General features: G+C 33.7%; 1 protein-coding gene across 3 annotated transcripts in view; it reads right to left on the minus strand.

Moving 5' to 3' along the window:
* Positions 1-2,204: 2,204 nt before the first annotated feature.
* Dnajb14 (DnaJ heat shock protein family (Hsp40) member B14) overlaps positions 2,205-18,313 on the minus strand; it is a 41,725-nt gene continuing 25,616 nt past the window's right edge. For 2 of the 3 annotated variants that reach the window (XM_020181005.2, XM_020181004.2), the window contains 5 exons: positions 13,416-13,601; positions 11,545-11,639; positions 10,673-10,782; positions 9,752-9,924; positions 2,205-7,130 (listed from right to left, as the gene is read on the minus strand). In XM_020181005.2, the coding sequence (XP_020036594.1) occupies positions 7,006-7,130; positions 9,752-9,924; positions 10,673-10,782; positions 11,545-11,639; positions 13,416-13,601 (689 nt within the window). In that variant the 3' untranslated portion in view covers positions 2,205-7,005. Of the gene's footprint in view, positions 7,131-9,751; positions 9,925-10,672; positions 10,783-11,544; positions 11,640-13,415; positions 13,602-15,860; positions 17,406-18,313 lie in introns of those variants that run through there. The other variant, XM_074041432.1, reaches the window with a different exon arrangement.

Consider the following 18,313-nt stretch of genomic DNA (forward strand, 5'->3'; position numbering starts at 1 on the left):
GACTGATGTTTTGAATCTGCACCCTTAGTATGTGTTGTGTTCACATTTTCAGCTGCTTGCTGGATGTTAAATAGTTTTACATACCTGTCTAGCTGTCAACCTTAACTCAAAAGCTCTACAAACTTATGCAAAAAATCTGTTTCACCTAATCAGAACATTCTCCTAATAATGTTTGTATTAGTACCATGATCCTACCAGTCAGGAATGATGGGGGTTTTTTGAGGGTGGGGTCGTGTGAGAAATTATGTGTACCTTTTGTCCTGTGTTTTCTTCCCTAACAATGATTTTTGCATCTACATTTTTTCAACTCTTGATTGAAACCATTATTTCTGTTCAGCAAGACTAAGTCATTGCCACTTGTGTCATTCAACTTTCCACCAACCACTGTAACAAATACATGAGATAATCAACTTAGCCTCTCCTGGAAAAATTGAAGTTTTTGTGGGAAAGTTCAGTTTTAGAAGTTCCTGTGCATGACTGATTGATACTATTGCTGTGGGCCTGTGGTGCAGCATTACAGTATAGGAGCATGATGGAGCAAAACTGCTCACCTCATGGCAAGGAAACCAAAAACAGGAAAAAAGACCCAGGTCCCACAATCTTTGAGGGTACATCTCTCCGCCAGTTGACCTGAAGACTTCCTGCTAGGCTAAGGCCCACCAACTTCCAACAGCACCATGCTGGAGACCAAGGCTTTACCACGTGGATCTTTGGGAGGTACTTAAGACCCGAACTATAGCACCACTTACCAGCAGTAGAAAAAATCTACTAAACAATGCATATTACTGCCAGCTCAAAAAATCTTTAGTAATACACCACACAGATTTTCTACTGTAACCCATTGATTACCTCAACTTTCCATCAACATGACGTACTTTCTCTGTGCTGCTGGGTTAGCCTAGGGAAAATTCACACAACTAAACACTGTAAAATTTTGCCTTTGGAACCCACAGAACTTCTCTTGCTAGCCAGTTGACTCAGTGAAATATGATTCCTTCAAATAATCTTCATTTTTCTAAGCCTCTGCTTATCATTTTTTCCCGCCTGCTTCTGATTTCAAGGAACTGGAAGGTGTAGCATTGCACCACTGCCACAAATCTGTCTGCATCTGAACCTGTCCTTTGCATTCCTTTTTGAAAGGAATTCCTTTTTGAAAGAATGCTGTGGTGTCTCTTAGCAAAATAATCCTTAGATCTTTGCAAAGGAACCTATGATCCTCTGGATAAACTAGGTACTTTGTACTAGTTTCCTTTTCTCTGCTTTCACTCTTAGTTTTGACTTGTTTCTTTCCATCAGAGTAAAAAATTAGTAAGGTCTCTCATGTAACAAACAAAACTTGAAAAATAAGACCCTTCTATAGATGCCACATCCTCTTCTAGCTACCATCATTTTCCTCTACCCCCTCATAACCGAATGTTTGGAGAATTCAACTTTTGTTACCATATGTTCCAAATCCAACCAATTAAGTAATGTTTTTTTTCCTGAATATCTCAAAACCACTTATCTACATTCCTGCGCTGATCCAAATCATGATCATCTCCTTTGACGATAACCTATCCTTCTTCATTCACTTCTGTCGACCAGTCTTCAAATGGCTACTAAAATGTCCTAAAAACCCAAATCTTACATAACTCTTCCCTTAAAAATCTAAAAGGTTTTTTGATTACTACAGGATAAAGTTCAATCAGTATCATCACCATGGTTTGTATATGGGCTTTCTCTCACCTACCCTGGGATCTTCATGCTATAATCATACAAGTTTGTTTTCACTTCCATGAAGTTTTTATGACTTCATCAGATTAGCACATGCTATCTCATTGTACTGTGCAATTTTTTTTGGCACACTGATCAAAATTGTAACTAGTTTTTACTTGCCATTTATTTTCTTTGCTAGATGTAAACTTCATAAGAGTTTGGGGTTTTTGTTTTTAATTTTTATTTTATTCATATGTGCATACAATGTTTGGGTCATTTCTTTGTTCAATGATTAGTTCCCAGTACCTAGCTAATCTGGGGATATCGTAGGCTTTTGTACATTTGTTGAAAGAATGAGTATATTAAAAGAATAAAATATGATAAACACAAATCTTATTGTGAGAACAAACCTTTTTATTAATATATTGAGATAAACTGCAGACTAAAAGAAAAAATTCATCAAGTCATTCATAACATTCATTAAAAATCAAATGCATTTTAAGAGTTAGTTCTCAAACAGAAAATTTTATTTTATGTAAGTCTTATATAACATTAAATATTTTACAAATCAGACATTTCATTTTTAAACCTAATTATAATGTTGAATGCACTATAGACAAAGTAATAACTCTTTCATCAGTTTAATTTAACTTACACAAGGCTTCCATTAAAATTCCTTCACACCTTGAAAATTACCTGTAGCTTTTTAAAAGACATGAACTTTAAATGGAAAGTTTTACATAGCAATCTAAAAACCAACAACAAAGCAAAAAAAGTAAGAAGCATTTCTTAGTACAAATAAATTACAATATATCAATTGTTTCTTATTATAGTCATCCAACTCAAAAAAATTCATTTCAAAAGTAATGATTAAAATACCCCAACTGAAAATCTCTTACTATTTTAATGATATTTTTAAATGTCAATGTAGAAATATGAGATTTGTGCAGAATCTTGTGCTGACATGAATGAGACTTGCTTACATTCATGCCAGGAATAATCTGCCCTGTAGTTACTAGATACCATGGCAACTAGTCATCCCACTTTTTAGTAACTTACTAAACTAAGACATTTCAAGAAACACTTCTTACCCTTACATTATTCCAGATTGCTAGATTTTAAAAGATACAATTATATTTGAAGTATGACCCTTATAATAGGAATATCTGCATTAAAACATGATCAACAGAATTTATACCAGTGAAAGTCTATGGACTGATTTTCAAATTTAGAAATAAGAATACCCACAGCTAATGGAAGCCCTGTTCTGTGCAAACATAGTGTAGTATATATTAAACAATCACACATCTGAGGTATTAGCTGGAAAAATATATACACTTATACATGGACACATCCACAGAATATTCACAAAACTATTGGCCCCTACACCAGCAGATAATCAAATGAAATGAAAAGGAACTCTGTAACAGGAAAAAGTTATACATAGGGAATTTACAAAAAAAAAAGTGGTTACATAATCCTTAATATAAGGAGTATGTTTTAATGTTTTGAGGAAAAATGTTTCCATTTATATGAAAGTATCCATTTAATAGTAATGAAACCAAGAAAGCCTGAATTCTAGGACTGTTGCCTGCCAATTATTAAAGGGGTGTGCAAGAATTTTTTGAAGGGCCTCATTCTACCCACTTTTATTTATGTATTTATTGTGCAGTGCTGGAGATTGAACCCACCATCTTGCACGATAGGCAAGCAATGTATCACTTGAGCTATGCCCCCAGCTTTTTTTAGTTTGTTTTTGAGACAGGCTGGCCTTGAACTCATGGTCGTCCTGCCACAGCTTCCCTAGTACTGGAATTACAGGCTTGTAATACCATGTCCAATTTCTATCCACTTTTTATTTGTAATTGAAAATTAGAATTTAAGAAAACTTGGGGAGGGGAGGTGGCCCAAACAATGTTTACACATGTGAGTAAATGTAAAAGTGATAAAATTAAAAAAAGAAAGAAAATTTGGAGGTCATTGTCAGCCTATTTTTCATTGGTTTATAGAGAATTTTGTAGATTTTTAACTAGGCAGTAGTCCATTATATAGAGAGAATTTTGTGGATTTTAACTAGGCAGTAGTCCAACATGGCAAGGTTTTTCAGCTATTTAGTGAAGATTAAAATTCAGATTTATTGTTCATCTGTTCAGATAAGAAAATTCTGAATTCCCTTTTAGCTGTTTCACTCAGTGTGAAGAGGGATAGTAATATAGGTAGCACTGAACCCACGCTTCACACAGAGATGCTAAATAAATGCATACATTTTCCTCTTTTAACCATTTGGTCCTTTGTGGTAATACTTGCTTAACTGACAAGGTGACTCATTTGGTCCTCAGGTCTGTCAAGAAATAGTTCACTGCCTTAAAAAGGTAGTAATTTATTTTTTTAAGGAAACATAGGAACACAGTAAATAACATTAGCATGTCACGTACTAAATAGCTACATCTTGAAATACTACAGATCAACATAGGGAAATCAAAAACATTTCTCTTTATTTTACATACTAGTGTAAAAGAAGATTTAACAGGAGGAAAAATTAAGTGTAAAAGTGCAATTAAAGTCTGACGTTCCACATTCCTGTTCTGTGAACATCTGAGCTGACACAAAAGCAGAGTAATTTAATACATTGGCATATATATGCCTTAAGGACTTCACTTTTCTCTACCACATACTTTGTAAATCACAGATAAGCATGTAATGGTTGTGAAACATACTTAGTTAAGCATTCAAATGTAATCTGTTCCCAAAATGTTATTTTCATTTAATTATTAGGTGGATAAGTTGAAATATCTGTGTTGAAAATTCAATTACCTTATTTGCTCAAAAATAAATTCTAAAACTTACAAATGACTAAACGACTAGCACCATTCTATTTGGAAACAAAAGAACCAAAAGAGGAGGAGAAAATAAAATATACTATTTCCTTTTGCCCCCAAACTCTCTTCCCAGGATGTGTGGTGTGTGTGTGTGTGTGTGTGTGTGTGTGTGTGTGTGTGTGTGTAAGTAAAAAAGGGATAGAATTGTAAAGCATTAATAAATATTACTGCTGCTGAACTTCCAAAACGCAGGTTTAGAGAACCTAGTTAATAATCAAAGTCAAAGGGCTTTTAGGTGGTGATTAAAATGATCTAATGAAACTGCAAAGATCATGTAGATATAAAATAACAGCAAAATACTAGAATTTTATCATATAAGGGTAGCAAACATGGAAATCTTACATCTCAGAATATTTAAAGTCTTTTTTGTAAAATTAACTTAAAACTCAAAAATACTTATTGGGCCTTTAACAGTGGTGTAGGTGACATTAAGGACTCAGTCTTTACTTGCATGTTTTATGTGTGGCTTAAATTGTTAGCACTTGATCAGTCATTTCCCACAGTTTCAAAATTCTATTTCATCAAACACATTTCCTGTATTAAGTTATAAAATGGAATGGAATGCAGCAATGAACCTGAAATATAATACTGTCCAAAAATCATGTATGACTTTATAATGTATAACTTCACTTCATTTTTAACTTCCCCTATCCTCTTACAGCTGAGATTCAAGAGTAAAAGAAATTAGTCAACAAGAGGCTTAATTCATGTTAGTGTCAACCACAAAAGTGTAAATTTCCCATTAAAACTGGAAAAATAAATAGATTAACTTTTTTCATTCAAATTACTATAAATTTTCTGATCCACATGAACTTTTGAAGTTAATTAGAATGCTATCATTTTATTTCAGAAAAATACTAATTTTATCAGGTATTTCTATCAATTTACCCAGAAAAAGGGACACACGAGAGCATTTTAAAGAGAATGTCATTATGGTGTTTTATTTAACAGATGCCATAATTCAGCTACACCTAGAAAAACTCCTTAAACAAAAGAAAAAAGCCACTCTATCTAGCTTTCTCTCTCTCTCTCTCTCTCTCTCTCACACACACACACACACACACACACACACACACACACACACACCCCTCTCCCAAAAATGTTTGTATTCCATTAACTATAGAAAGCAAAAATCATTAAAATATTGTAATTGTTAAACATAGAACACTACAAATCAAATAGTTTCATACCTTATAGGCACCAAAATCTTCAATTTCCAACTTTTTATTCTAATTTATACTATGGATTTAATTACAAGGAGCTTATTCCTGTAGGACTAATTGAATTGCTGAATGGCAAATAGATTTTAGCTCAGAATTTTTAATGAATTACTTGCTATAAGTCACTATTCTATCTACTATAGTTCTGCTCACTGTTGCATGTGGACATACAGATCATGCTCTGATCAGATAAATGAACTTTAATATATTTACTTGTTTAGGAATTGGCAATATGGTTAAAGGCACAAAGCTGCATGTTAGTTGTAATGTTTCATATTACTTATTTGTAGAGGAAGCCATTTATTTTTGGATCCTCCTTAAATGATCTCTAAGAAACTACAAATTTCCATGGGGGAAAAGATTGTCCTTTTTCTTCATCAATTTTAGCAGCCTTCAAAGACATAAATAAACAGTTGGGACTAATATTTTAATTGCTGGAGTTGCAAATGGAATCACTGCAATTTACTGTTGATGACTCTTTCAGCTTAACATTTATCCTCATTTTCTTTAAAATCTATCAATATAGCTTTTCATTTCTATGTATGGCTTAATAATTCATAAAACTAAATAACAAACTGATATTCTACACCAGTTCATTTATCTCATTATATATGCTGGAATATAATGTTAATATTAAAAATATCAATTCCTTCTAAGGAGATAATGCTATAAGATTTTAATTAAAGTTAAAAGAGACTTTGTTTTCTTTTTGAAAAAGTGTCATTGTTTAAATTTCACATACTCAACACCTGACAGGGAAAATGTAACTGTGTCCTATAACACCTACTCCACCAACTTAAATGAAGTGTTTCATGGAGCTAAACACAAAAATAATTTAAATAAAAAGGCAGTAAACTGTATGTACACAAAAATTATTCCATGAATATTTACATGATGAGGGAAATAATGGGGAATCACTAAAATTGGAAATTGCTACAGGTATGAAAAATATCTCCTCTTGAGATATTTTTAGTTAGGAATCATATAAGCTTTTAAAATGAAAATAACTGCGGAAGCATACTAAAATATTAACTTTAGTCTTCAGTTCTTATGATTTAAATGAGCCAGTAGGTCATAAACAGTCCAAGATTTCAGGAACCAACTACTCAGTTTAGTTTTTAATATTAAATCTTTTTCTTTAGCTCTCATGATGAAACTAATTTACAGGAACAATAAAGAATACACTAAAAGGTATAAATAAAAACTCCAGTTCATCCTCCTTTATAAAGACTGGTCAGCCTCTCCAGTTCTTTACAGTTGTCCATGCTAAGGGCTTCTGCCTTCCTTCGGAGTCGATCATCACGGTATACTTTTGCAGCATACTGCATATCTGTTTCTGTTAACAAACAAAAATATTTTGCTAATTAACACTTTATATCACCTAGCTGCTTAAATTTAATGAATATTTCAAAGATTTTCAATATGTTTCTGTTAACTGAGTTTTAAAAAAAGATATCAAAATACTACTCCCCAAAACTATTTTAGTCGAAAAATTTCTTTATGTGAAAACTTCACCTAAACCCTAGCATATTAAACAAACACAGAAAAAGAAGAAAGGATAAAATCCCATCAACTCATGTCAGAACTCTTCCCCTTCACTTGAACTCTTTGGTTTAAAAATCACTGCTCTGAAGCATCGTCTTGGCCTCATACCCTAAAAATATCATCTGCAGTTCAATACAGGTAATGGTTGCTTTGCTGTATCTTTTGTTAAGATTTCAGATAATCCTAAAACTTAAGTATAAAAATTTAAAATTTTGCTTGGAGTTCACTTGAATAAAAATATATACAATGTTATTGAAGGAACACAGATGGAAAGTGCTTGTTATGCAAATCATAATAGGGATATTCAGTATATAACAATTTCCGAGGTTTCCTCCAGTGTGTGGACATTTTAATACTAATGGTAAATATAAAGACTACAAATAAAAATTCTTCTTATACTCTCAAGCCATTTCACAGTTTCCTTGCTGTTAGTAAACATAGAAAACTTCTTATACTTCAAAAGGGCTCTGAGAGTAGAGAATTATTTCCAGTCTATTTATTAGAAAGGTTAGAAGTGACTCCAAAGCAGAAAATCCCTTGCAAAAGAGTATCTGTTAGCTATCAATCACTCTGATGACTTCAATTATAAAACAAGATACATTTCATGGCTGAGAATATAGCTCAGTGGTAGAGCCTTTCTGTAGAATGCCCTAGGTTCAATCCCCAATAAAGGAAAAAAAAAGATAATTTCATCCCAATCAAGGAAGCAGTGAGTTACCAGTCTGAACTCCTCCCACCTTCGTCTTCATTTAGAACTCCTAACATGGGCTGGCAGAGTGGCTCAAGTGGTAGAGTGCCTTGCCAACCTGAGTTCAAACCCCAGTAACACATACGCACAAGGAAAAAAAAAAACCCTGACAGCCAGGCATGTGGCACATGCCTGTAATCCTAGCTACTCAAGAGGCAGAGGGAAGATCTTGAGTTGAGGCCAGAAAACTACTGAGACCCTGTCCCAAAAATTAAATGAACAAAAGGTCTGGGAGCACAGCTCAAGTGGTAGATAGAATGTATGCACAAGGCCCTGGATTCAATGCTCAGAACCAGGGATGGAAGGACAAACAAAGATGTACTGAATTTGTTGGATTTTTTGAAAAATTTTCAAACATACAAAAAATTAATAGTGGTGCAAAAGAACATTCTAAAATTCCATGTTTGACCAGTTTTTCATATTCTTTTGTCAAATTTGCTTTAGCTCTCTCCACAATAAAAGTGTTGTTACTATCATTTTGTTTTAAGAATAACTGTAGGCATTGTGACCTTTTATTCCTAATACTTCAGCATGTCTCCTCAAATCAAAGTTAATTCTCTTAGATAGCTGTAACTATCAAATTCAGAAATTTAAATGATATATTACCACTATGTAATATATTGCCCATATTCAAATTTCATTAATTGTCCCAATGACATCCTTTAATAAGGAAGCCCTACTTCCTCATTCTAAGAGCCAATCAAGGATTATACATTGTTTTTATTATCATGTCTCTTTAGTTGCCTTTAATCTCCAGCAGCTTTGTCTTTTTCTGATATTTTTTAATACAAACAAGTTGTTTTGCAGATGAATGATAATAAAAATGGATTTAATTAAAACTTCTGGTAGCAACTTTAGTAACAAAACACACATGTAAATATGTACAATATAACTGCAGACAACTTGGTGTATGTACAAAACATGGGCTGAAGGGAGAGTCCCATAAACGCTATTAATACTGACCTTGCCAGACTGTTAAAAGATTAAACTAGATTATGCCAAACAAAAACAGTTGCTCAGAGTATGATGCAATAAAAAATAATCATAAATAATAATATTGAAAACATACTGGTATAAGACACTATGTTAAGTGCTTAATATATATTACCAATATGATTTATATTTTAGTGATAAGGTAACTAATTTAGAGAGGTTAGGTAACTTGGTCTAGGTAACATATTGTTAGAGTCAGCATCTTCTGAGACACTTTACAGTGCCTTAAGTCCTTACTATATGGCAACTACTGTGCTAGGCCAAATGTATATAAAACATTAGAATCGACCCTCGCATCCATTTTAGATTGGTTCCAGGATCCCCCACATACCAAAATATAAGGATGCTGAAGTCCCTGACATAACCTATGTGCATGTTCCTTATACGTATATTGCTGAATACAATGCAGATGTTATGCAAATACTTACTGTATTACTTAGAGGATGACAAGAAAAAAGCCAGTACATATTCAAAACAGACACAGTTTTTCTCCCTGAATATTTTCAATTGGCAATTGCTTAAATCCGTGGATGAGGAGCCTCTCTTTTATTGTACTGAGCTCCGATTATGTACAACATAATTACAGAACATTCCTTGAACAGGGAATTCTACAATAATCAATTCCAAAGACTGAAAAAGTTTAAAAGCTGTTAAATATTTCATAGACTTACTTTGTTGTCTTTCTTTCCAGCAGTTATTTCGGATATTAGTCACATAATCTTCTTCCACACTCTTTTCTACTTTTTGTAATAACATTCCTTTATATTCATTTCTAAAGTCCTTGTTGACATAATAAACAACGCCCAAGTTTTCTGTCTGCATTTTGATAGTTTGCCCTGACCCACTGCAAAAGAGAAGCAAGATTATTTTTTAAATTAAATTTGGGCACTCTAATATAGTACTACAAACCAAGGTAACAAAAATGAAAATAATTAAAAAGTTAATATTAGTAATATTTACATTGTCTCAGATTGCTTAAAACCATGATTTCATGGTAACCATACCTTAAAAATACTATGTTCTTATAGAAAGTTAATAAAAAGTCTTACATGATTTTTAGTTAATAAAAGTTTAAAGTGAAAGAAATGTTACTTTTATTTTAAACCAATCTTGTGTTTAGTAATTGTAAAACCACTGCCAGTGTGGTTTTAGTTTCCTTTATGCTCACTGTATTACATTAAAGTTATATAGAATGAATGTTGTATTAAATTTTCTTTACGTCCTGACTTAGCAAAGTCATTTCCCACTTAATGGCACAAATCATGTAAGATTAATTACTATTTTTTTTTGTATTTAAGGTAATATGCCTTGTCTTTATTGTCTTTTATTTCTTATCAATACATTATCTACAACATTAAATTCAAGTTCAAATACAGCACTTCTGTCTTTATCCACAGTGGAACAGAAATGTTAACTAACAACATAATATAAATTTATTACCTATGTAGCTATTTTCAAAATTAATGATTTTAAATTTGATACATTTGTAGTAAAAGATTTGGCACTTAAAAGTTTAAGAGCACAAGACCTTGCAAAGGAAGGTAGATAAGAAATAGCAACAATTAATTTTTGTAAAACTTCACTTTACTTACGATCTGGGATATAAGGAATAAGGAGGATTAGAGACCATCAATTGGCTTAATAATGACACGAGGATCAATACAATAATGGGCATCAGCTGGATAAACACAGAAAAACCTCCCTACAAAAAAGTCATCAAAGAATAACAAGTTGTATATAAACGTAGATGTCAATCATCCAATAGTTATCACACATTTTTAGAGGCAGAAAGGATATTTGAAGATGATCTAGTTCAGTGCTTTCAAATCTGATCATACCAACCTTCTGGAGTGATCCCTAAAATTACAATTTTCCATTGTTTGAAAACACTGATATAATTTGACCTTATCTCATAGATGAGGAAATCCTCTTATCTCTTTCTCTCACATCTCTTTCTCATACACTGTAAGAAATTATATCGTTATAACCAGTATACTATGGGTTACAAAACTTTTTACCTTGGATATGAGAGTAGAAGATGGGAGCAGATTAATTGAAAAGCTGGAGCCAGCTCTTTTAATTTCCATTTATCTTTCGTTCCACATCATGGAACATAATTACTACTGGCAAATTAGGTATAAATGAATTAGAACAAAACAAAGTTACTTATAATTTAAGTTTTTCAGTATTCTAAATCCTTTAGGACCAATAATAAGTTACTTTCAAAACATGCACAGTGTGGCTATAACTTCATTAGAATCATAGAATATCAATTCTGAAAAGGTCATGCTACCCTACCTTCACCCCCGTTCCTATAATAGCCCCAAGAGTCTTTCTAGTATCTGTTGAACCTTTTTGGTAAGAGAACTATTTTCTAAAACTACTTGTCCTATTTTTAGACAACTTTGTTTTTACTGAGCTAAAAATTGTCATTTTGTGATTTGTAATCATATGAAAAACATACATCTCCTCTTTCTTCTTCTCTTTCATGTCTACTGTGTCGATGCTGATGTTGATGGCTATAACCAGCTCGGCCATTTGAAAATGAATGTACACTACCTAAAAATTAAAATTCAAAAACAAGGTTAAATTAGGATGAACATAATTATGAACAAAATAACTATATTTCCCTTTCCTTTTTTTTTTTTTTGGAAACACTGGGGTTTGAACTCAGGGCCTCACACTTGCTAGGCAGGCACTGTACCATTTGAGCTAGTCCACCAGCCCTTTTTGTGGGGGTGGGGGGAGGGGAAGTATTTTGAAGATAGGGTCTTGTGAACTGTTTGCCCGGGGGGCTGACTTTGAACCACCATCCTGATCTCTGCCTCCTGAGTAGCTAGGATTATAGGTGTAAGCCATCCACGCCCGGCTAAAAAGTGTTATGTTTTATATCTACACTTCTGATCCATTTTCAGTTCCTTTTTTAAAATTACAGACATTGAGCCACCAGTATCCAGCTTCCTTTATCTCTTAGAAAAACAGATTTTTGAGCAATGAATATTTACTGTCCTTTTCTCTTGTGAGGGTGGGCAGAAATGGAATGATTCTAAGTTTTTCTTTAAGAAAATTTGGGTAAGAGTTCCTCAGTAATACTATATACATGAAAGACTTTTGTTGTAGTTGTTTTTTTTTTTTTTTTTCATAAACCTTGGATCCTTATTCTAAAACTTTGATCTTTGCATGTAAATAAATCACAAACATCTCCAGAAATCAAAAGATAGCACTCTAATTCGTGTTTTTAAAAAGTTGTCTAACACATCACAGTGCAAGTGGATCACAGATGGACATTCAAGTTGTTTTCAAATAAGGTGATAAATCAGAAATGGCTATTATTGATAAAATTAAGTATGTTATAAATAGCAAATAACTGCAAATCAGCTATCAGAGGAAAAAAAAATCATATTGCCTGGAAGACTTCTGTTTCTAGTATATTTTCAATAAAAATTACTAGCTTTAATTAATTCTTCTGGGAGAGTTATTATGTCAAAACACAGGCTATATTTTCAGTCATGAATTTTTATTTATATATCCTCTTTCCTTCAATATGCAATGATCATAATCTTTCTCAGTAACACTCAGTTAAGGGCCACCAGGCTAAATTATATTTCTATGTACATAAAGATTCTCCTTATTTGAATTGGATGTTTAACTCAGTACCTTAAGTAAATGCTATAAACAAGCCAGGAGCTATAATTTTAACTGTCTTGGAGGAGCTACTCTCAAAGAAAATTTATTTCCATACAAACAACTCCCAGTAAAGAAAAGCAGAGTTCATACTACTTATGCTGGTACTATAAAATCTGTTCTTCTAGTGGGACCACTCACTACATTTCACTTAGCCTAGTTCAAGTGAGTATTTCTATCTTAATGCAATTAAAAAACCCACTTTATATGAATCAGACTTACTACTATTTCAATGGAAATACAGATGAGGACCTCCCACATATATCTGACTAGCTTTTTATTAATGTCATTAATAAAATATTTAGAGCTATCTACAGAATCAATCAAAACAGTCAACCAGGACAGAGGAAAGCTTCCTGTAACTGTTAACAGCATTTACTAAGACATTGCCACTGCTCACACGCCTTTCTTCATTTCAGATAAAACACAGAATATATGTGCTCTTCAACTGTTTTGAATTAAAATACATTCTAGGAAAAAGACAGGCTGTAGTAAAAATAAAAACCCTAACATTTTTCTCCTACTTTTACAGAAAGCCATCAGAGGATTCTAGCACTATGAGACATAGGTGGGAAAGCAGATAAACCTAACAGGAGGTGTTAAGGATCTCTGGCTTCAAAAAACACAGGTTTATAATTAACATTAAAGTACCTGAAGGAAATCCACCACCAAAAAATATATTGAACAAGTCTTCTGGAGTTATATCAGCTTCACAACCTCTATGGAAATTAAATCTGCCATTGTTTGGGTGATTACAAGCTTGTTCTTCATTGCCTGTGAGGTCATACTGCTTTCGTTTTTCTGGATTGCTTAAAACAGCATAAGCATTCCCAATCTCTGAAAAAATAATGAGTAAAAGTTGATAAGCAAGTTTTTATCTTATAAAAGATTATCCCATCTAAGCCAGTGTCACTTAAAAAAAAGTACTTGACATTAATCAAGAAAATTATGAAAGAATAATATTTTCTTTTAAAGATTTATCTTTGCAATTACATATTATCTTACCATATAATCTTTCCAGTTTTTTCAGACAGGGTCTTGGTACATAGCCCAGGCCAGCCTTCAACTCAAGATGCTCCTGCCTCTAATTCCCAAGTACTAGAATTACAATGTATACCATCATGCATGACCTTTCAATATAACTTCTTAAAAAATTACTACCTATTTTATTCCATTATTAGAAACTGCATAGTTTAGGGTTTGTTATTACTGTTGTTTTACTGTTTTTTTACTGTTTTTTTTTTTTTTTTGGAAGTAGCAGTATTGGGAATTGAACTCAGGGCCTTGTGTACTCTGTCACTTGAGCTACGTCTCCAGTCCTCAATATTACTTTGTATACTGGGTAGGCAAGTCTTTTTACTGCCTTGAAATAAAGGAGTGTTCAACTATCTTTTCTTAATATTGAACTCCATCCCTAAAAATCTTGCCTCTTCCTTTTAGAGTATCCTCATCCAGCCATTCATCAAGATGGTTCAAACCGAAAACCAGGCATGATGGTGAGTATGCCTATAATCAAAGCATTTCAGAGACTGAGCAGGATTGCAAATTCAAGGTCAACCTGGGCACTATTCCATAGTGAGAATCTACCTCAAAAATAAATATTTATTTCAAGTCAATGACAACAGTATCTACTGTTTATTGAGTATTATTTCTGCACCAAACACCTCATTACATTATTAATATTCCCAACTTACAGATGAGGCTCAAAATGGGTAAGTAATTTGTTCAAGGTCAAATTCTTCTTAGCACACTAAATATACTCTCAGTACTCCATGCAACCTACACCATAAACTTTTTTTTTTTTTGCATACTAGTACCCAGAATAAACTATCTTTCACTCTTATTTTTACAAGATTTATTTTCCTTATAATGATAAACTCCATGAGAGTAAAGACTGTGTCCATGGTCTCACTGTGGTATCCAGGGGTCCAGCACAAAATCTGAGTTGGATGTTTTTTTTTAAAACGGTCTTTATAGATAGCCCAGGCTGGCCTTGAACTCTTGATCCTGCTGCCTCAGCCTCCTGAGTGCTGACTGACTTGAATTAGATTTTGAATAATGCAGGTATTTCAGGTTTCCTGTCTCTTTGCTATTTTATATTTACTCATAAAGAATTATATTTGCCACTTCCTAGTCCTATGTCTAAAACAGAACAGTACATTGGTTACAAGAAAGTCTTCTGGAGGCAATTTATAAAAAGTGAAATACTTTTAAAAGCAAGAGCTATCCTATTCTCAGGGGAAGGAGGCTTAAAGGAGAAAAATGGAGGGGGTGAATTCAACTATGACATATTGTAAGAATTTCTACAAATGTCATAATGTACCCCAGTATAGTAATAAATAAATAGATAAAACTTCCCTATTCTCATTCCAACATTTCTAATGATCATTTCATAAGAACAGCCTCTTTCTTAAACTAGTTTGTAAGCTTCTTACAATGAATATGGTAAATTTAAAAATTACTTTTTGGCTCCCATGTGGTGGCTGCCATAGGTACTATCCACACAAATAGATGCTCATTAGGTAGTTACTTCTAGATGATTACATATTACACTCAAATTAATTACACAGATACTCTGGAGCTTTTCTTCTGATAGTTTCTTAGAACTAGGATTTAGAGATAGTTTTCATGTGGTCTGTGAATCTTGTTCTATGAAATAAAATAGTTAGATGGTCTACCTACCCTGAGATGTTTCAAATGTTTTTCAGATTTTCTGACTGTCCTTGCACATTGCTAGTCAAGTTTTTCAGATTTTCAAAGAGATCTGTGACTCAGAGATGTAGGCATCATTTATAATGTTATTTCAGTGGGAAACCATAATCAGAGATTTTTTTTAAATGCATTTACAACACCAAGGCTTTACTTTTTAAAAAAATAATTTCAAACAATAAGATGTTTAGAAGTTATTTATGAACGTTATATATATGTGTGTGTTACTTATAATCGGGAATAGTTTGCAGCTGGAATGTGTGTGTGTGTGTGTGTGTGTAAAAGAATTAAAGCCAAAATTTACTTTGGTGTTCAGAAACCTTACAAAATACATTCCGACCTCATTGTTATTCATGGCAGCAAAAAAAAAAAAAAAAAAAAACAACTTGTTCATTTTTTTTCTTTAAACTTTTTATTCTGAGGTTTATACATTCATATGCAGTTGTAAGAAATAATAGAGATCCCCTATACCTTTGACCTATGGTACAGTATCACAACTAGGTGTTGACATTAGTAGTCAAAAGGATATGAAACATTTCTATCACCACCTTTAAGTTGCCTTTTTATAGCCACTCTCAATTCTGGCCCCACCATGCTGTCCTCAACTCCTGATAACTACTGAACTGTTCTTCATTTCTATAATTTTGTCATTTTATGAGTGTTGTATAAATGGAATGATACAATATGTAAATGGGATCATGTTATATAAATACTTTTATATATCTTTGCCATGTTAAAAAATTAAAAAGTGTTATTTTTGTTTGTTTTTGGCAGCACTTGAGTTTGAACTCAGGGCTCATACGTGCTACGCAGGTGCTCATACTGCTTGAGCCACTCCACCATCTCTTTTTTTTGTGATGGGTTTTTTTAAGATAGGGTCTCATAAACTAGTCGCCAGGGGCTGGCTTCAAACCACCATCCTCCTGATCTCTGCCTTCTGAGTAGCTAGGATTACAGGCACGAGCCATCAGCGCCCGGCTAAAAAGTGTTATGTTTTGTATCTACATTCTGATCCATTTTTAGTTCCTTTTTTGTTTTGTTTTGTTTTGTATAAAGCATAAAAATGGTCAAGGTTGATTTTTTTTCTTTGCCTATGGTTATCTACCTACTCCAAAACCAATTCTGTGCCCAGCATGGTGGCTTATGCCTGTAATTCTAGGTACTTGGGAGGCAGAGATCAGGCAAATAGTTCACAAAACCCTGTTTTGAAACTGCCCAACACAAACACGGGCTGGCAGAATGGCTCAAGCAGTAGAGCCCCTGCCTGGCAAGTGTGAGGCCCTGAGTTCAAGCCCCAGTGCCACCAAAAAAATTAGGACTCTACCATGACACCATGAGGGTATGATTGTTACCTCTGGATGGTGGTAAAAGTCCTAACACTTCACAATGCCACCTTTAATACCACCTCTAATACCACTTGTGACAGTTAATCTTAACTGTCAATTTGATTAGATTGAGAAATGTCCAGGAGGTCAGTAAATCATACCTCTGGGGGTATCTATGATGACACTTCCAGAGATAATTAGATCATGAGGACTCTGACCTAGTCAATGGATGGATTCATAATATGATGGCATTGGGAGATGGTAAAAGATAGAAGGGAGGCCTGATTGAAGGAAGTAGGTTACTGGGTGCATGTCCTTGGGGACTGTATCTTGCCCTGGTTCCTTCCTGTACCTCTTGTCTCTACTTTCTGTCTGCCATGATTAACTACTATGTTCTGCCATGCTCTCTCCACCATGATGGACTGACACCTCTGAAACCATGAACCCAAATAAATCTTTCCCCCTCTTAAGTTGTTTGTGTTAGGTATGTGGTCACAGCAATGCAGAATTGACTAATATACCACTCCAGTGGAAAGGAAAATGAAAATCTTTCGTTTTCTCCAGGTAGGGCTAGAAGTACAGGCTCTTCATGTTATCTTCACTGATGCTGTGAGGGAAGAATGGGAGGAGTAAAAAAGGAGAGAGCTCTTCTTAGTGCCCAGCATGAATGAAAACTGAAGCTCCCAACTCTTCCTGTCACCACCCCCACAGAGGGGGTCAGAGCATCTCATTATAGCATGGAGAGATTGGGTAATCTAGGCTTTCTATTTAGCCTTTGCTGGTGTGGGTCAGGGTGAGACTAGTTTTTTCTATGGTAGAAAAACTACTATTAGTTCTGTGTCTTTGTAGGCTGTTCACTTTCCTGGCAATTTGACTAAAGAAAACAGACTTTTTTTGGAGCTTCTTTTGTCTATGTCCATTGGTGTTTGGAGATTGCCAACTCTTTTAGCACCCAATCTGAAATACATAAGGCAAAACAAAAAATACAAAACACCCAAGCAACTCACTGCCACCTTTGTGTCCTAAGGTATTGAGTTTGTCTACCTTCTTCTATCCACTCTTCAGAATCTTCCTATGTTTGTCTTATTTAATGTATAATTAACAATTACAAGACAATTATTCTTTTATTTGTTTAATGTATAATGTTCAGAGGAACAGAGATAAGAATATTCTATTTTCCTGAAAGTGGAAGTCCTCACTGATTTTTTTTTTCCTCTTTTTTTTTCGTTTATTCATTTGTGCATACAATGTTTGGGTCATTTCTCCCCCCTCTCATTGATTTTTAAACTGTCTGCCTTATTCCCACTTTTAAGTTTTTGCCATCCCTTCTCTTCTATTATCACAGAAATCATACTCATCTTGAGAAAACTAAATTCTTCTCCAGTCACTCTGATCATGCTACTTCATCTTTCTGACTTTTATTCAGACATTTGTTTTCTGTTTTAGTATTTAATTATAGTCAATCTTCTTGATAGACACTGGGTAAATCAGTTAACCTCTGAGTCAAGTACATGC

This window comes from Castor canadensis, chromosome 9 (genome assembly GCF_047511655.1).
Source record: "Castor canadensis chromosome 9, mCasCan1.hap1v2, whole genome shotgun sequence".
NCBI classification, from domain to species: Eukaryota; Metazoa; Chordata; class Mammalia; order Rodentia; family Castoridae; genus Castor; species Castor canadensis.